Genomic DNA, 20,276 nt, shown 5'->3' with positions numbered 1-20,276 from the left:
ATTTACTTTGGGAGGAAATGGACATATTAATGGATTCCTCTGCTTTGAACTGCTTGCAGAACTTGCCTGGACTATGTATCACTTGTATGCATTGTGAACTATCTGTTGGTGCAGTGAATTGTGGTAGTGCTGGCGTATCTTTGCAGATGGTGTCATCGGTGATACAATTTTTCCAAAAAGAGCCGTTATTTGGCTTGGTGTTGTGGCATTTTGCATCCTCCTCCCTTCTGCTAGTGATGGTCTAAAATTTGGGGGCCAACAGAGGTGAGGCAAAGAACCTCACCCCCCACTGGCACCAAGGCCAAATTTGGGGGCCAACAGAGGTGAGGCAAAGAACCTAACCCCCCTACTGGTGCATAGGCCTATCCACAAGTATGGCTGTATGCTGGACCGGTAGTCAGTGATGGGTAAGATCCAATTGCAATGGTACCAACCTAAGACAGGAGGCTGATGCCTTGAGGTCAGCTCATCCGATGACGGGTAAGAACCACATGTAGTATTGGACAACCTAAGACAGGCACAGTCCCTAAGCCACATTGCTTGTTGTTTAATTAAACAGAAGGGGGGAGATGTTGAGGGCCACAGCCAAGTTGGGATGATGCATGGCATTTTTGGCAGAAGTAGTGGTTGAGAGGTGATGCCAGCACGCCATTGAGATGATGACTTTTGAGTTCTTGCGGAGTTCCCGTTGAGTTCCGGTTGAGCTCTCACGGGGATTCCTGAAGAGTTCGCTTTGGTTGGTGTGTGGTGTTCCTGGAGGAGCCGCGTGGGTGGCGTTCATGAGAGTTCTCGGGGAGCGTGTGCGGAGTGTGCTGATGGAGTTCAGAAATAAAATTTGTTCCTGCTTGAGTGGCTCGTTATTTGTGCCCAGCCAGACTGGGGCAGTGGGTAGACCAATGGTACAGAATAGAGGATGCAGAGACCAATCCACAAAATTACAACTACCTTATATTAGACAAAAGTGCTAAAAGCATGCAATGGAGGAAGGATAGCATCTTCAACAAATGGTGCTGGGAGAACTGGAAACCCATATGCAACAAAATGATATTGAATCCCTATCTCTCACCTTACACAAAAGTTAACTCAAAATGGATCAAGGATCTAGGAATTAAACCAGAAACTCTGTCTAATAGAAGAAACAGTTGGCCCTAATCTCCATCTCGTGGGATCAGGCTCCAAATTCCTTAATAGGACACCTATAGCACAAGAGATAAAATCAAGAATCAACAAATGGGACATATTCAAACTAAAATGTTTTTTCTCAGCAAGAGAAACAATAAGAGAGGTAAATAGGGAGCCTACATCCTTGGAACAGATATTTACCCCTCACACTCAGATAGAGCTCTAATCTCCAGAGTATACAAAGAACTCAAAAATTTAAACAACAAGAAAACAAATAACGCAATCAACAAATGGGCCAAGGATCTGAACAGACACTTCTCAGAGGAGGATATACAATCAATCAACAAATACACTAAAAAATGCTCACCATCTCCAGCAATCAGAGAAATGCAAATTAAAACCACTCTAAGATACCATCTCACTCCAGTAAGAATGGCAGCTGTTATGAAGTCAAACAATAACAAGTGCTGGCGAGGATGTGGGGAAAAGGGTACACTTGTACATTGCTGGTGGGACTGCAAATTGGCGCAGCCAATTTGGAAAGCAATATGGAGATTCCTTGAAAGCAATATGGAGATTCCTTGAAAGCTAGGAATGGAGCTACCATTTGACCCAGCTATTCCCCTTCTCAGACTATATCTGTGTTTCTTATTTTGAGAAGTTTCTGTTTAGTTCTTTTACACATTGATTTTGATTTTTGAACTGGCTAGGCCACCTATTTATATTGAGTTTGTCAAACTCCTGTATGGATGCTCACTAAGGTGGCATTTCATTTGTGATTAGCATTTAATCAGTCATCACTGAGCAAAGCTGATTGCTGCCTGTGATATGCCTGGGTCTCATGCAGAGAGAGTCAAAGGCCTTTAGCACAAATACTGAGATTTCTAAAGTATTGTCCTGCTGAATTCAGTCTCAAGACTTAGATCTTACCTCTNGTACAAGAACAAAGTCAGTTTCTATTAGTCAAACACCTTAGTCCTCAAAGTACTGATCTATTAAAAATAACTTCCTTTCAAAACTACTAAAAATGAGAAAAATGAAACAGATATGAACATGTATAAGAATGCATGAAATATTGAGGTCACAATTTAACAAATTTTTAAAAAAGAATAAAAAAGGATTTTGATGCAAAATTGAAGAATTGTTTTCATTGGTGATCAAAAGACTCACAGCTTCTCTCCTCAGCTAGGTTAGGTGGGACTGCTAGCGTTTGAGGGGAAATCCCATAGGCCAGGCTTCTGGTGGTGGCTTTGGCAGGCTGCAAGTTTTTCACTGAATGGTGATTGGTTAGAAAAATTTAAATCCAATGCACTCCCTGGGCCCAGAAATTGCCAAACCATGCTGAGAGACTGCACCTCAGGAAGAATCCCTTGGTTTCACTTGTGTTGTGGAGGAGCCAGTTTATGCTTGCCTCAGTCACACTTGGACCCCTTGTTTTCTTTTTCTAAATTTTTTATTCATTTTAATTAGTTACACATGACAGTACAATGACCTTGACATATCATACATTTGAATCAGATGGGATATATTTCTCATTTTTCTGAGTGTACAGGTTGCAGAATCACAATGTTCATGTAGTCACGTATATACACACAGCAATAATAATGTTTTCTAGTCACTTGGTTTCAGTCTCCAAAGTCAATCAATTCCTCCCCTGAACTTTTGAATTCCTGGCCAGGTATATCTCTCCTAGCCAGAGCATCTCTTCTAGCCTACTTCAAGCAGCCTTCTAGAGTGGTTGGGGAGATCCAGGTGGGTTTCCCCAACCTGTTCTCTTGTTTAAATCCCTCTCCATGTTTGATTTTCTCCTGTCACTTAGGCACACTCTGTGTCCTGAAGTGTAGGTTTGCCAGGGCTCTATTTTGGGCCAAGTACAGTTGCTAGGAATTGATTCCCTGAGCTACTGGCCCCCTTGCTGCAGCTGACAAATGGTTCCTTCCTGACAGCCAGGAGAGATGTGGCATCTTTCCCACAAAAGGTCATTGTGCAGCACACCATTCAGGTTAGTCAGGCAATGTCTTTGATTTCTCATCTCTCAATACCCAGACATGGATCAGGACTCCTAAAAATGCAGGTTCCTTTAATTTAACCCTCCACAATTTTTATGTGGTGGGTGAGGTGAGAGCATTCTCAGTACCAGTAGAAGTGGATCTGGGGATTTCTTTTATTTTATTATATCCAACGTCCTGAGCCCCTGATCTGAACTGAGTGTCCAGAGTTAATTTCCCATAAAGTACCCTACTTCTCACATTGCTAAAAAAGCTGCCTGTCTGATTTATTAGTTTCACACGAAGGAGCAAAGAGGAAAGAGAACTTTTCCAATCCTCCATTTTGGCCTTTCTACTCTCCATAATCTAAAACATATATTGTGCAAGGGCTGTCTCACTGTAAGTGAATCCATTTTGGCTCCCATGACTGCCTTTTGTGACCATCTCTGGCTTCTTCATCTTTATTCAGCTTTTATGTGCCTCATTTTTCCTTTAGCTCTGGCATCAGGATCTAGGTCTTGGAGACTGAGAAGAAAGAAGTGATGGGAGAACTGATGCATATTTTTTAAATATTTTAAATATATTTTTAATGCTGGGTAGAAAATACAAATTACCATTCTATTCCCTATTTTTGTATGTCTGAAAATTTTCCAAAAAAAATGGCAATGAACAAAGAAAAATCAAAATAAGTCATGAAGGCCAGGTATAGTGTTGCATGCTTGTAATACCAGTGGGTCTGGATGCTGAGGCACGAGGATTGCGAGTTCAAAGCCAGCCTCAGCAATGGCGAGGTGCTAAGCAACTTGGTGAGACTCTGTCTCTACATAAAATACAAAATAGGGCTGGGGATGTGGCTTAGTAGCTGAGTGTCCCTGAGTTTAATCCGTGGTACCAAAAAAAGAAAAAAAAAAGAGTCAAGCTGATCTAAAAGAATTGGGCTCAGATCATTTTAAAGAAAATTGCTTGTTTTGCTTTGTTTTTTGTTTGTTTGTTTGTTGTTGTTGTTGTTGTTTATTTTGGGTTTTTTAACTAGAACTAGCATAAAGCATCATTGACTTTTAAGTTATCATTTTTAATTAGATCTTTATTTATAATTACACATAGTAGTTGGGTTCATCCCTACATGCATGGAAAATTATTTCAGTTTATGATGCTCTCTTTTCCTTTCCCTTTTGCTTTTTTGTCCTACCTCCCTCCTCTCATCCTCCTTCCTCTGACATATGACCTGAAGTTTTTAAGTTTCACTTTTTTTCACTTAGATTGATAGCCTCCATTTCCATCCATGTACCTGCAGGTGCCATAATGTAATAATATTTATTTTATGGCTGACTAGAACTCCACCATATTTTCTTGATCAATTCATCTATTAATGGACATCTATTTTTAATCCATAATTTAGCTATTGTGAATTGTGTTGATAAAAACATTGATTTTTCTGTATCACTGTAAAGGGCAAAAATATATCTTGGACAAAACACAATCTTTTAAACAAGTGGTGCTGAGAATATTATATAGCTACATGTAGAAAAATGAAATTAGACCTTTTCTCTCTCTTCACCATTTTGATCCTTTGTGAAAATAACATGAGTGGGACAGCTGGATCATATGGTTGTTCATCTTTACTTTTTTGAGGACTCTCCCTGCTACTTCCCCAAGTGGTTGTATTAGCTTGCAGTTCCACCAACAAGGTACAAGTGTACGTTTTTCTACAACTTCATCAGCATTTCTTGTTGTTTGTATTTTCGATCATTTGATTTTGACTGGAGTGACATAAAATCTTAGTGCAGTTTTCATTTCCATTTTCCTAATTGCTATAGATGCTTTTTTATATGCTTATTGGACTTATCTGTGTTTCCTATTTTGAGAAGTTTCTGTTCAGTTCTTTTAAACATTGATTTTGATTTTTAGCCTGGCTAGGCCATTTACTCAAATTGATTTTGTCAAACCCCTATATGGATGCTTACTGAGATGGTATTTCATTTGTGATTAGTATTTAATTAGTCATCACTGAGAAAAGCTGGTTGCTCTCTGTGATATCCCTGGGTCTCATGCAGAGAGAGTCAAAAGCCTTTAGAGCAAATATTGAGATTTCTAAAGTACTGTCCTGCTGAATTCAGACTCAAGACTTAGATCTTATCTCTGACTGAATTATCAGGATGCAGCCTGACAAGCAACTTAGACCTCACCAGCCACAATGATCATGTGAAACAATTCAATAGAATAGTTGTCTCTTTTTGTATGTGCATCTATGTATAAACATATCTATTATAGGAATCCAGTCCTTCCCTGCTGTAATGGTGGTGTTGTTATTGTAAACTGCATACATAGTGTTGTTCTCTTAAGATTACAAAGAAGCTGAAAAATTTCTATCGCCTTGTTAAGTTGTCCTGTCCTGAGGTTGAAGTGCAACATATTATGTGTATCTGTGACAATGCCAGTCATGTACAAGTATCACACAATTATGTGAAGTAGATAATATTTGATCATGATAATAAACAACTCTGATATTGTCTGTGTATTTATCATATGATAATTCTCATTGTCAATCACAGTGTACTCCTTCTAATTATAAAAATATTTAGATAAAATCACATGTTGTACTATGCTTACAGCAGACTCATACCTCTTGTCATATTCAGTCTCTTTAGATTGAGAGATGAATTCTTTGCTCCCCTGCACCAAGGGGGCTGGCACTGTCTCTTGATTGCTTCATATCTCTTGTGCTGGATTCAGTCTCATGTTTCTTTACTCATGGTCTCATGTTGCTTTCCTTCATTATAAATAAGAAATTTGTAACACCTTCTTCATCCCCCCTCAGGGTTTGTGCTACATCATATGTATTTTCCAGTTAATAAAGTCTCAACAAAATACAGTTTTATTAATTTTTTGTTAAATAGTCAAATAGAGTTTTCTCTTGTTATCTATGTGATCACCATATCTGTTGTTTTCCACTTTCTTGTGTGAATGTACTTTTTGACATTATGTCATTTCCTTCTGTGAGGAGTCCTTTACTATTGTAGAAGTATGGGTTTGCAGGTGAGTTTCTTTTAAATAAAAATGTGTTTTTTTGATACTGAAAATTGATTGGAATGGTGCTTTACCCCAGAGCCCTCTGTCCTTTTACTTTTTGAGACAGTTTCACTAAGCTTTGAGAGTGTCACAAGGTTGCTGTAGCTGGCCTCAAACTTGGAATCCTCCTACCTCAGCCTCCTGATTTTGTGAGACTATAGGTGTGCAACACTGTGCTATAGGCAGGTAATTTTTGATGTCCATAAAGGTTTCATTTTTGGAAGATGAGTTTTGATGTCCATGCAGATTTCATTCTATCTTAATATTTGGAAGATATTATCATTGGGTAAAGAATTCCAGATTGATAAATGTTTTGCTTTCATATTTTAAAGGTTTTGCTCCCTATCTTCCTCCTCTCATTTCTGATGATCAATCTGCTCTTATCCTTAAGCTCCAGGTGTGTCTTCACTGCTGGTTTTACAAGTGAAATCATATGTGCTGGCATTGTTTTCTTATTTTCCAGGATTGACTTTGCTGAGTTTTCTGTGCATGTTGGCTTCTGGTTTTCCCCAACTGTGTAACATTTTTGGCCATTGGTTCTTCCAATACTTTATATATTCATACCTCCTGACTCCAGCCTTCAGGAAGCTGTTCCCAAACACACTGATGACCTGATTATTGTTTTCATTATCCCACAGTTATGATAAGGGTCACTGATTTTTTCTTCTGAGTGACTCATTTTCTGTCAATTACTCAAGTTTTGTTTGTTTGTTTTTTTCTTGATCTCAGACTTGCAGTTTTTATCTCTGCAAGGTCAATTTGGGTGTTTGAATGGTATTTTGTTCCTTCCTCTGGATCTTGAACAACTGAAACACACTTGTGATGACTATCTTTATCTACCCCTGAGGCACCAGACTGGAAGGCTGGGTTGAAAGGGCATCCTTGGGTCCTCAGATATGAGAGAGCTGGGCCAGAACTATCCCCAGTTCTGCTTCCAGGCCTTCTGAGCTAGAAGAAGAGTGTGACTCAGACCAGGAAGAGGTTTGTGTCTCATTTTTCCATCTGCCTGAGTCACTGTGAACTTTATCATTGTTGTCCCACCTGTGACAGCAATAGCCTCATCCACAGGTTAGGCTCTGGAGATGGTCACGGAGAGTGTGTCCCCTGATCTGGAACCAGAAGATGGGTCAGGGTTCTTAGAGGGCTGTGGATAGTTCCATATATTATCAGCATAGTGACCTGGACTGGCTATTGCTGGTACCAGTTAACATATTCAGAATTGACTTGCAGTGCTGGTGATTCTAACTGTCTTGCCTGCAGCCTCTGTCACTGAAGGTGGCTGTGTCAGTATGTGAGCTGCCATGGAATCTGCTTGAGAGGAGAAGAGAGGGGGTCTGAGGATGAGTGTTTGGTAATTATGCAGAGAGAATTCCCCCCCTGGGATAGTCACTGAGGGATAATGGGAAAGATGCTTCCAAGCTCTGGGGTTAATGTAGGAGATTTAAGGAAGAGTGGATTCCCAACTATCTTCAGCTGCTTTACTGGGCAATAAAAATCAGCCATGAATTCCATGACCAGTGGTAATAGTCATTGTTGAGTGATTGACCTGTGACCACCTTCCCATCCCCCCTGTGCTGTATTCTGTCTGGTTACAGGCCAGCAGGGATGTTGATCTTCCAGGAGCCTGTGCATAGATTGAGCTGGACCCTGCTGAGAGACTTTGACAACACGGACTCAGCAGACTCAAAGACTGCGAATCCTTGTCTGTCTCCTTCTTCTCTCTGTGTCCTTTTATCTATGTATGTCCATTACTTGTTTCATTAGTGTATGATCCAGTGACATTATGATTTTGTTTAATCATTTCTCATGTAACACATTTAGTGGGAAACACTGATTAGCTTTTTGGATTCATCATAGATTCTAGTCTCATTTTTTTGTTTGTTTGTTTTTTGGGTAGTGAGTATTAAACACCCAGGGGCACTTAACCACTGATACACATCCTTTGCCCTTTTTTATATTTTTATTTAGAAAAAGGATCTCACTGATTTGCTTAAGGCTTCAATAAGTTGTCGGGGCTGGCTTTGAACCCTAAGCCTCTTGAGCTGCTGGGGTTATAGGAGTGTGCATCTGTACCTTACTCTAGTCTCAGTTGAAGCTTCATTTCCCCGCCTTCTAAGACATCTCCTTTCCCATAATACATTAGCAATGGCATTCAGAACTTTCTTTGTCTTTTTCTTTTCTATTTTCATCACTGTTGCACATAATCTTATTAAAATTTCTGGAAATAATACCTGCCTGAGAAACGCATTTCAGGCCCCTTGGTCTATGAAGGTTCTCAGTGACATGGTTGGTTTGAACAGGGCTGAGGTCAGGAGGGCCAGTAGTCAGGTTTTCTCCAGAGGAGGATTCAGTCACTGAACTGAGGTCAGCATTATAACCAGAATGTGACCCGAGACAGGTAGTTTGTCTAGCTTACTCCGTATAGTGTCCTAAAGGAGGTTGGGCATGCTCCATGCAGATCAAGATCTGAGTGCTTCCCCACCTGAGACTGCACCTGAGCACAGGAACTGCAGCCCTCAGGGCAGATCTGCCTGGAAGTGGAAGGAGAGGCAAGGAGATGAGTGGAAATGCCCATCTGTGGAAATGCCCAGGATAGAGGAATTAGTTCTGGGAATACTGCTGAAGAGTGATAGAATGAGTTCTGGGATTGGGCAGAATACCTGGGCCATTGTCCTGGGTGAAAGACACAGGCCCTCAGGCTTCATCCTCTCACATGGACTCCCTCCTAGAGGGACCTGGGATTGTCTCCCCATTGTCTCAAAAGCTATTGCCAAGGCCTAGAACAGGAACAAGCCTCTTCCATGACATTTTCAAGTTAAGGCCCTTATTGTTTCAAGGTTTCCTGAATGTTCTAGAGACACAGTGTGAACATGATCATCATAATATGGACACTGCTGCCCAGGCATATAATGGACACTCTGGACTTCTAGTACAAGGACTATGACCAATAGACCTGGTGATCCCTGTGGGTGAGCCTTCCTCATTGGCCTCCCATTTTGCTTACCCAGCCTCTTCTGGCTGCTCCTGGCTGTAGCTCTACCTCCCCCTGCTGGTGGAGGTAGAGAAACAGTAGCTCCCTCCTGCAGGTGACTCCAAAGCTCATGTCACCTGAAGTAATATGCATAGTGTGTCCAGTCTCATTCTGTGCTAGCTGCACACCGTTTTTCATGTCAGGCACTGCACAGAGAGGTGGCACCCATGGGGTTCAGTGAGGTGAATAGTGTGCAGGTTTTTGACCCTGTTCCAAGGTGAAATTTCCCTTCCTAGTGCTTTGTTTTCTTTAGAGAAAGGAGAGAGCATGTTTCTTAGCTTATCTGAAAAAGCAGAAAAATCCCAAGAAATGTGTGGGATGCTGTCTATTGAGCCAGGCTCCTGTATAATTTTAGTTAGGGTTGGTGCTGCCTCATGGCAATGAGAGGTGCTTCGGCATCAGTGGGAGTCCAGGATGTTTCTGTATTAAAGCTCAAAGTGCACTTGTATCATCATTATCATCATCATTCACCACCATTTCTATTTCTACATTTTTATTTGATCACAAGCTCTTAGTTCATGCTGAAGGATTTGTAAACAAGCCTCAGGTGCTGTCAATACTGGGCATATCCTGCCTGTTCAGATGCAGAGAGGATTGCTTTGGCTATAGCCATGCAATCTGTGCCCACACATATATTCCTGTTGACTGTTCATCAATGCCAGCTTTCATACAATTACACTTTTAAATATCATTTTTATTAATGAATACACATGAAGTCCTGTCAATAACATTTTGACAAATTTTAAAAATGTCTTGTAGAATGTTTTAGTAAGTTTTTTGTTTGTTTTTCTGTTTTTGTTTTTTGGTGCTGTGACTAAAAGATCTGGCAAGAACAATTTTAGGGGAAAAAGTTTATTTTGAGGACTTATAGTTTCAGGGGTCTTAATCCATAAAAGGCTGGCTTCATTCCTCTGGGCTCAAGGTGATGCAGAACACCATGACAGAAGAGTATGATGGAGGGAAGCAGCTCACATGATGATTAAAAAGCATAGAAAGAGGTCTCCATTTGTCAGATACAAATATATACCCCAAAGCCATGGCCCCAACTCCCACCTCTTCCAGCCACACCCTACTACTTCAGTTACCACTCAGTTAATCTCTATCTGGGGATTAATTTACTGATTGGGTTAAGACTCTCACAACCCAATCATTTCTCCTCTGAACCCTCTTCATTATCTCACATATGGCTTTTGGGGGGTCACCTTACACCCAAACCATAGCAGAGAGGCATGCACCCATGATGGAGAAAAGATAGTGCTTTCATAGCCCCTTTTCTTAGATTTTTACAAGAGATTCCAAGACTTGGGACCCCAATAAATTCATCTTTAATAAATGAGAAAATGTCATTGCTTTATGTCATTTATGTTTGAAAATTCAGTTTCCTAAGTCAGAATAGTGGCTCCATTTTCATCAGGTAATATTTAGACACTGAAATACTCAGTTTCCCAAGAGAAGAGATGAGTAATGTCAAGGAGAGAAGATGACACAAGCATCCTGAATTCAGGTTTTAACATCCAGAAGAATGGGGAGGTATAAAGATGGGAGGATCAAACTAGGCCCCAGGGATTTTTTCCCACATAGCTCACCACTGCCTCTTGTCATGTCATGACTGTCACCAGGAGCCCAGCTCATTCTGTAGGTTGGTGATAAGAGTGGAGCTGTGCCCAAGTTAGAGCTGGAGAACCTGTTGGGAGTGTGGGTCTGCTTTGCTCTCCTGTGTTGTGCTGAGCAGGGAAGGCCTGGTTTCTGTTGGTTCCCTCTGCACTGTTGCCAGCTCCCCTCTTGAGTGAGCAGGTGAGTGACAGGTGTCTGAAGGCCACCTCTACATGGAGCAGCTGCCTCATAGGAAATGCCAAGGCCTGAAGGTTGAGGGGAATGCAGGGCTCATTCTTAGAGGTCACCACTAACAACATTTTCTGGACTGATTTCAGAGACAGGGCAGGATCAGGGTGCTGTGGGTTTGCTCCTGAGGACACAGCTTGGGAGGAAAGGGGAGGCCTTGGATCAGGGGCACAGGGAGGGGAGACTATAGAGTTGAGAAAATAAGTTAGAATAGTGAGAGAGAAGCAGTTCTCTGTCCCTCTGGGAAGGGAGAGAGGAACCTGTGAGTACTTCTGGAGAAGAGCTGGAGCAAAGAGGTACAGGCATTCAAGGACCTAGGGAGGTCCTTTCACTTCATCTGGATTCTGAATTGGTCATCTATCCTTTGGCATAAGTTCTTCGATATAGGGGCAGCTTAATGAGCACCTCTCAGCCCTTTACATGGAGGGGTGTGTGCATGTATGTGTGATTGTGTGTGTGTGTGTGTTTCAGGGAATATCACATGCTCCTCACACTGAAATGAATGTGGTTAGTGCTAAGGATTGAGGCCACCTGGGTCAGCTTCACTATTGGACCTAAAACACTCATGCTCAGGAGGCTGAATGAGTAAACTATAACTAAGTCATCCTGTACTTCAAGACATTTCTGAAAATATGTTGTTCTGAGTTGACTCCTCTGAGTGTAAAGCTTTCCTTGGTTCATGGTGATAAATATCAATAGTAAAAGTGGTATTAATGTCATTTATTTCCATGTGTGTTTATAAGCACATACTACTGTTTTCTTCAATATCAAGTAGATAAAGGGAAAAATCTGCTCAGAATGCATGGAACAGCTATGTGTGAACCTTGAAGTATGAATCATAGAAAGAAGGATAGGAAGACAGGACACTGATATGCCACTGGCTTAGACGTGAGTTTTTTTGTTTGTCATTCTAGCCCAGGATTCCCAGAAGTCCTGGGACTGTAAGGGTTCCCTTATGAGAGAGCACAAGCCCCTGATTCAGGCTTGTGTCAAGAGGAAAATAACTCATGATGCACAGAAGAGAACTGAGAAATCATGTTTTTTTCTTTTATTTGTTTTTTTCCCTACTGTCCATTCTAAACATACTGACTTCTAGGACATTCTCCTGCATTATCAGCAGTCACATAAGAAGTAGGCATGACCTAATCATATGTTCTTATGCAAATATCTAGGATTAGTATCAAGAAAACTGAAACAAAATCAAGTGCAGGAGTGTATTCTAATGAAAATGATGTAAATTGCCCTGGTTTTTGTTTCTCTGTGTCTTCTTGGTACAAACCCTAGAAATTTACATAGTAACGGGATATGCAGATAAACATAATTACCATTTTTTGTTTGTTTGTTGTGTTTGTTTATTTTCATGAACTAGGATCAAAATCAGGGTCTTCCACATGCTGGCCAAGTGTCCTACCAACTGGTATTCATGCCCAACACATGCCAAATTTATTTATGTATCTATTTATTATTATTATTTTACATATACACGACAGTAGAGTGTATACCTACATGAGGTGCAATTCATTACAATTTTGATCCAATCCTTGTGGTTGACTCTGATGTGGAGTTACACTGGTCATGTATTATTCATATAGGACCATGCACCCATTTCTCTTTGACTAGAGAAAAAACAAGGAGAAGCAGACTGGGAAGAACCAGGGAAGTTGTAGACATGAATAAGGTTGGAAAAATAACACTCCAAATTACTTACAACTTTCTGGATTCAACTCTGAACTTCACATGCAGAGATCTGAAGTTAAAGAAGATAGAAAGAATGTAAACAGGATTTTTAGGGATAGACCACCATGCAGTTCCCAGGTGGGAGATTGCATGGTACACACACAGGACACATAAAGCTCTTGTTTATGAAACTGCAGTTTCCATAGAAATTCTGAACTTGTCTTCTAAACTCAGCTTGGAATATTGTCCACTACTGAAGCCAAAATTAGGCAAGCAGGCAGTATAGAGTCAGGTTGGATTACGGAGGCCAATTGGACTGAGTCTGGGAAGTTGGAATCTTCCCTGAGAGATTCAAATGTTAACTCCTTCAGAGCTCTTCCTTCAGCTTACCAAGAACCTGCCCCTGCTCCAACGTGTTGCTGAGATGACCTGTAACAGAATTGCCCCTTTCTACAGGGAACTATAGGTTGTTAATGTATCCTGGGCTGTTCTATCCTGCCTTTCCCCATTCAGCTCACCTGTTTTCCACTATTTGGCCATCCCACAGACCATTCCTGGGCCTAGTCACCTACCCAGGAAGGAGAGAGATAAGGGGAAGAGAGCAGGAGAATAAAGGAAGCCTAAGACTTATAAAAAAGCAGAACACCCTTGCTTCTGGGGATACCAGAATAACAGCTATGGCCCCCATCTCTTTCCTGGGAGAAGTCTATGTTACCCCTTTTTAAATAAACTGGTTTTATATGCTTGCATCAGCATGCTTCTGTAACGTTCAAATTTCAACATGTGAGGGAGCAGAACTTGCCACCCATATCCAGTGGTATCACTAGTAGAAATATTCAAATAGTATTTGAAAGAAATGCAGAGGTATATAAAATAATATTGCATTATTCCATCATAGAATGTCAAGATTTTGACACATACACACACGAAAACCATAAAAACTCAGTAATCCCACTAAAGACAGGAAATGAGAGGTGTTGACTTTCTCTCAGTAAAGGTTCTAGAGAAGCTATAATAAATATCATCTCAGAAATAAGGCAAACCCTGCTGAAGTGAATGGAAATATACAGAATTGCAGGAAGGAAATTTAGGTGGTAAAGAACCAATGGAGTGACTATTGATGAGAATGATCCCAGGTACTCTGAAGTAAAGATTAAACACTAACAGATGAGTGACCCTAAAGGCCAATCAGTAGAAACTGATGAAAATGTAAGACACAGGGCAAAGAGAAGAATCCTCTCAAAAGTAGACAGAAATTATTACCTTTGAGATAACCATACAGCCCATTTTACAAGTAATGATTGTCCTTGGAGGAGAAGAAACATGGGAAGAAACATCAGCCAAAGGTGTGGCTCTGTAAGTGCTACCAAATTTTTGCTTCCTAATAGCTCAATGAATATCAGTACAGACACATAGTGAAAACCACATGTTGGCCTCTTAAATACAATATTCTTTTTTTTTAGAGAGAGAGAGAATTTTAAAAATATTTTTCAGTTTTCAGTGGACACAACATCTTTATTTTATTTTTATGTAGTGCTGAGGGTCGAACACAGTGCTTCATGCATGCCAGGCGAACGCGATACCACTTGAACCACATCCCTAGCCCAATACAATATTCTTGTTTGATGAAAAACTTTCTGGAACCCAACCAGGCTTCTGGAACTCTCTAATGAATAGTAAAATTTCAGCTACAGAAATTTGTTCCCTGGGGATTCTTTCAGAAAGTTACAATTTCTTTCTTATCCCCAGCCCACACAATTGAATCTTAGTCCCAGGACACCTTCCCACTCTTCCACTGGGGGATTTGGATGCTGTTCACACCATCACAGGTGACCTATTTACTCATGGCCTTTGAGGATCTAGGAAAGTTGCACATGGAGTAGCTGATTGTTGGCTGAGAGAATGTGAATACATGTTTCTTCCTGAAGTCCCACTGAAACTCTATTGAAGAGGTTAAAAAAATGCTCACAAGCAAGAACATCAGGAGCAGAATGAAGTGTCTAAAAAGGCAGGTTAAAGGTAGATCACAAATTGAGAATTTTTAGTGGACTTGGATCTTAGAAAAACCAAAATCCCAGTGTACACTAAGAACCATCCTGAAATACCTGGAATTCTTTGTGGCCTCTGGGTTGGCTGAGGCAAACTGAAATAAAAGTGAGCAAGCAGAGCTGGTAGATGAATAAGTTGGTCTCCATCTTCTGCCTGTCCATGATATAGCCCACCTGCTTCCCCACCCTGATCAATTCTCTGCAGAAGGTGAAAAAACAGATCTGTGAATGAGATGTCCAGGCAGAACTGGCATTGTAGTATCAGGAGGAGAACCCTATGTGTTCATGAATGCTGAATGTTGTGACCACTTCTCTCTATGCCTGTACCTAATCAGACCCTTCCTTCAAAGGAAGCAAACTTGACAAGGCACTGGTAAAATAAATACCTTATAATTTGGAGGATGTAATGCCTAGGGGAGGCCCAGTTTCTTCTCTTTACATTTGTATCTCTGCTACTCTTCATTTGATAATGAACAGGAAATTACCTGTATTCCCTTTATGTCCTAAGTCTTGTCTTTTCTTTTTTTATTTCTTACATACATAACAATAGTGGAGTGCATTACATTCATAATTATCCATCCAAAGTCTTAACATCCTAAAATATCTTTCTATTAGGAGAAGTGTTCTCATACCAACTGTTGGCAATCTTGCTTATCTAAGGAGCAAAGAATATGGGAAGCGAATCCTCTGACAAGGTTACAGCTAGATACCCTTTACCTGGCACACAGCTGAAGAAATATTGTTCATTAGACCTTCTTGGGATTAGTAAATATGGAAGTATAGTCATGTTGGCCATTTTAAACTATTTGTTCAGATTATGTATTTATTTTAGGGAATTTTCTTGAAGTATGATTTATTGCACACAATAACAAATTAAAAAATTAAAGTGAGATGTTCCTGATGTATTTAAATACAGAGTGCAGTCCTCTTGTGGCTGTGGGAGGAACCACTCCTTGCATAAAGCATAATGAACAAATGAACCACAAACTTTGTATATTCTTCTCTTTAAATACTGCCTGGATTTTAAATTAGTGGGTCTGTTCTTGTTTTACTTTGACTCCCTCCATGTGTGATAATGAGTAAATTTAGGCATGCATAAATTCAGGCATGTAATTACTCATTTCTCAGTGTTTAGATTGGTGTTTGAGTTTCAGTTTTGCATTTTTTATATCCCCATTAAAAATGAGGATGCAGCTGGTCAACACTGAGTAAGAAAGGATCTTTAGCCATATAGGAGGTTTGGATGGGTATATTGAGGTGTGTAAAGTGGGAGGTTCTCTTGTGAGGCTTGTATGGTCTGGGGGCTGATAGGAGGTCCTGCTAGGCTGATCTGGAGCATATTAGATGGTCCCAGGGGGACTCAATCCATTCTCCTGTTATCTACCAGACTGTGGAGAAGTTTGACAACATTTGGGGCTGTTTGCTATTGTGCTCCCATGGCTGGCCTGTAGCTGGGTGAAAAGAGAATCTTCTGACTATGTCTCTGGGCCTTTTCCCCTCAGCAGGACCTGCCCTGGAGCAGATGGATAGGCTTGAGTATGCAGAAGTGAGAAGTGAGTCCTTGGCATAGGGAGAAGAAAAAGGGGACAAAATAAAATAGAGGGATTCAGTCAGGGTAATGGATGACAAGAGGGTCCTGCAGTCCCTGTCAGCCTGTTATATGGAGGGGTGTGTGTGTGTGTGTGTGTGTGTGTGTGTGTGTGTGTAGGGGGTGTCCATCTGGGAACATCACATGCTCTTCCCTCTTTTATGATCACTGTCATCCTGCAGTGAGTGTAGTTGTTGCTGAGGACTGAAGCCCCTGTGTCAGCTTCACTATTGGATCCAGGAATCTCATTATCCAGGAGAATGAGGAAGTAAATAGTAATTAAGTCACTGTTTCAGCTCATTCCTAAAAATCTATTGTCCAAAGTTGATTCCTCTGATTACATAGCTCTCATTGGTTCATACTGAATTTTCATATTAAAAATAATAGGATTTGTTTCCAAGTGAGTTGTAATAAGTGCAAACTCTGTTCTCTCCCTCGATATCAAGCAGATAAATATGAAAATCTGCCCATAAAGCATGGCACAGCTAGGTGTTATCCTTGAACTATAAACCATAAAAAGAAGGATAGGAAGACTGGACACTAAAGTGCCACTGGGCCAGAGGTGAGGTTTTTGTTTTTGTCCACAACTGAGCATAACCAGCCTTCCTGGGACAAGAAGGGGCCTACCATGGGGCAGCACAAGTCCCTCATTCAGGCTCATATCTTGAGGAAGATGGCTCATAATGCACAGGATATAATATAAAGAGAATATAAAAATCATGTTTTTCTTCCCATTCCCCCCCCCCAACTATCTATTCTAAATAAACTGGCCTCTAGGACATTCTCCTGTATTGGCAGCAGTCACAGTGGAGGTAGAAATGACTTGATGAGAGAAGCATATTCTAAAGAGAAGGATATGTATTTCCCTTGATTTTGTTTCTCTGCATTGTCTAGGTACTAAACCTGGATGTATATGTAGTAACAGGATGTTCAGGGAAACACACCTACCATTTTTTATTATTTTATTTGTTTTTGTTTGTTTGGTGGTACCAAAATCAAATCCAGGGCTTGCACAGGCTAGGCCTTGAGCAGAGGGTATGGGTATTCAGAGGTGAGCCCTTTGGCATAGCGAGCAGAGGCAGGGGACAACATGGAAGTAAAGAGGCCATGAGGGTGATGGAAGACATGAAGAGGGAGAGAGTTACCTGGAGAGTGCTGCAAGGAAGGAACTGGAACAGAGAAGGCCAGCTTCCAATCCTTCTGGTGTTCAGCCCAGCCCAGGCATTCGTGAATTTGAGGGTGGCCACATTTGTCTAAATTTTGCCAAACAAGGCACATGGCCAGCAGGTTACCTAAGTGGGCATATGCTCACCAGCAAATGATTATGATCTTAGTGCATTCACTGAATCACAGAAGTGAGTCTCATTGAACCCAGTTTCCAGATGAAAATAAGGCTTAGCCAGGTGTGAGTCCTGTCCTGATTTAGAGCAACAAAGCTGTATGATAGGAATAAAATTCCTCCATGGTGAAGCATCCATGAAAATTTTAAAGATCTAATGAGGTGTTGTACAGCTTTGTCCCTGGTATGAACTTCTCCTACAGATCCAGGTGTTACACCTCTCCTTCCAGCCTGCTCTCAACAGGTTCTAAACCGTATACTTTAATATAGTTAGTCAGTTACAGAACTTCCCCAGTGATGGGGAACTAGGGGAAAATGAAGAGTCTGGACCTCTGTTACATTAACAAGGAAGTTGTATAAGAGCCAGAAACAGAGTCACAGAACAAAAACTTTTTAAATCTGTGTCAAAGATGATATTGTGGAAAAAAACCACATTTTTTCCTCCAGGTTTCTCACCTTTTTCAGTAATCTGCTTGCATGTTAGAACCAATATCCCTGAATCCCAGACCCAATACATCCCCAGATCTCTTTATCAGGTTGCTGACTCCTAGTGCCTGTGCACACTGATTGCTGGAGGCTCAGAGCTGACCTTGACCCAGGGGCAGATTTAGAACCTTCAGCTCAGGCCAAGGAGTCCTTAATCCTTGACTTGCTCTCCCAGGTTGGGGGGAGAATTCTCTTCTCTGTTTGGCCCCTGCCTCTATAATTTTACCTCAAGTGTTGGAATGAGGTGGTTTTGGATTGTGGTTATACCTGAGAGCAATGTGGGCACTTGTTAATCATGTGGGCTGCTGGTAGATCAGATACCCAGAGCTGGTCTGGGCAGATAAGCACATCTCATCCTGGGGACACCATCCTATGGGGGCTCATGATCTTAATATCTTTCCTCAAGGCCAAACTGTCAGGGGAAGGTCAGAAAAATGCTGTGCTGACACACACTGTGTTGAAAGGGAGAGAAGAGAGTGTGAGTATCTGATGCAGGAACCAGACTCACTGGAAATATTTTTCATCCTAAAAACTTTAAATTAATGACTGCAAGGTTAAGGAAGTAAATGACAGGATTTTGAATTTAAAATCCAAACAATTATTTTAAAAAAAGAACACATTTTGAGTAACCAGCTCAATGAATGGAGACCATTGTCCTGTCATTGCTCACAAAAATTGGTGAGAGTCACACACCTGTGTAGATAGTTTCCTGTACCTTGTACCCATTTTCATCACTGAAACTGACAGCTGCTCCTACTACTATGTGTTGTGGCACAGATTTAGACTTGTGCCTGGTCTGTGCTGTAATGATGATCAAGTTGATCATGTTCCCTAATAAGGAACCAGAAAATTAGTCCGAGGTGAGACTAGATTATTTGTTGTCATCAGAAATGACCAGTACTTGGGCCTATCCTGGCTCCTGCTGGTAATGGCATACATATTTTTCTCCAATTTATCTCCTGATATGTGATCCTAGCTGTTTGACACTGAGAATGGGTGAGTTAACATATAGGTGGTCAAGGGAGAAAGGAGAGGTGGTGTGGACAATGAATTCTTTCAAGACCTGTGTTCCCTGCCTAGTCTGGACTCACTTCAGGGTCTCTGTCTTTCATGGAACTTCTTCCTATAGCTGTCAACCCAGTGTCCCATGAGTTGGGTTGGACTAGAGGATGGAATCTTTGCATATGAGAGCAAACCACCCTTCTCTTCCGGAAGGTATAGTCTCTCAAGCTCACAAACCAGTAAAGAATAAATGAGGATTTCTGTCCCAAACATTCTTACGCTGAAGAAATTTCCTGAGGAATCTGTTCAACAGATTTAGGGACAGGCTTGCCCTAGAGAACTAGGCTGGATTGGTGACTCTATTGCTGTAAGCTGAGCTGAATCTGTGTTGTAAGCAAGGAAGTCTAGTGGAAGCTAGACCAGGCCATGGTGTAGGTTTTCCTGAGGCTGACTCCAGGTTAAACTAGCATCTCCCATCTCGCTTATTAAGATAAAATACAGCTTCCCATTATGCAAATCAGCCTTTTCTCTGGACTGTTGTTGGAAGAGCTTTGTGGTTTTCAGAGTAATAGTGACAGAAGACAAAGAGAAGCAGGACAGACCTGCATAAACACTCTTGGTCTTATCTTGGGGTTCTGTAGTCTGGGCTGACATATCCTCCCCAGACTGTGTTCCCACAGATGACTCAAGCCTCAGGAGGGCCCAGAGGTCATTTTTGTTAATGAAGCAATTGAAACACATGGAGTTATAAGGACACTTACAACTGTCACCTCCAATGGAATCTCTGACTAGGGCAGATGTCAGGAGGCTTTTATAGAAATGAGTTCTTGATAGTAATATAGATAATAGTTCTGAAATGGCAGGACTTTGTGAATTTGTACAAGCCTCAAAAATAAGATAGGTACATAAATAGAAGAGAATTCTGAGTAACTTTCCTGGAGTCTGGTTTGAAGAGAGTAATGTGAGCATTCAGCACTTTTGGATCTAGTAGATGGGCAAGTGATTCAGGTCCTGTTGCTTCTAAACCCTCAGAGGTAATGATGAAAGTTTGAAAGAAGAGTTTCTAACATCAATCACAACCCCA

At 41.1% G+C, this 20,276-nt stretch overlaps 1 protein-coding gene and 1 gene segment (V, D, J or C); both read right to left on the bottom strand.

Annotated features, from left to right (window-relative positions):
- The window catches only part of LOC107159025 (immunoglobulin lambda-1 light chain-like), a 738,922-nt gene that overhangs the window by 395,607 nt on the left and 323,039 nt on the right, over positions 1 to 20,276 (bottom strand). For 2 of the 39 annotated variants that reach the window (XM_048785818.1, XM_048785816.1), the window contains exon 3: positions 10,258 to 10,263. The exons of the other annotated variants lie outside the window; for them this stretch is intronic. In XM_048785818.1, the coding sequence (XP_048641775.1) occupies positions 10,258 to 10,263 (6 nt within the window). The remainder of the gene's footprint in view (positions 1 to 10,257; positions 10,264 to 20,276) is intronic. 39 annotated transcript variants of the gene reach the window in all.
- LOC107159024 overlaps positions 1 to 20,276 on the bottom strand; it is a 587,419-nt gene that overhangs the window by 389,980 nt on the left and 177,163 nt on the right.

This window comes from Marmota marmota, unplaced genomic scaffold, assembly GCF_001458135.2.
Source record: "Marmota marmota marmota unplaced genomic scaffold, marMar, whole genome shotgun sequence".
NCBI lineage: Eukaryota > Metazoa > Chordata > Mammalia > Rodentia > Sciuridae > Marmota > Marmota marmota.
Note: the sequence above shows the minus strand (reverse complement) of the source record. Positions and strands in the feature narration are given on the sequence as shown.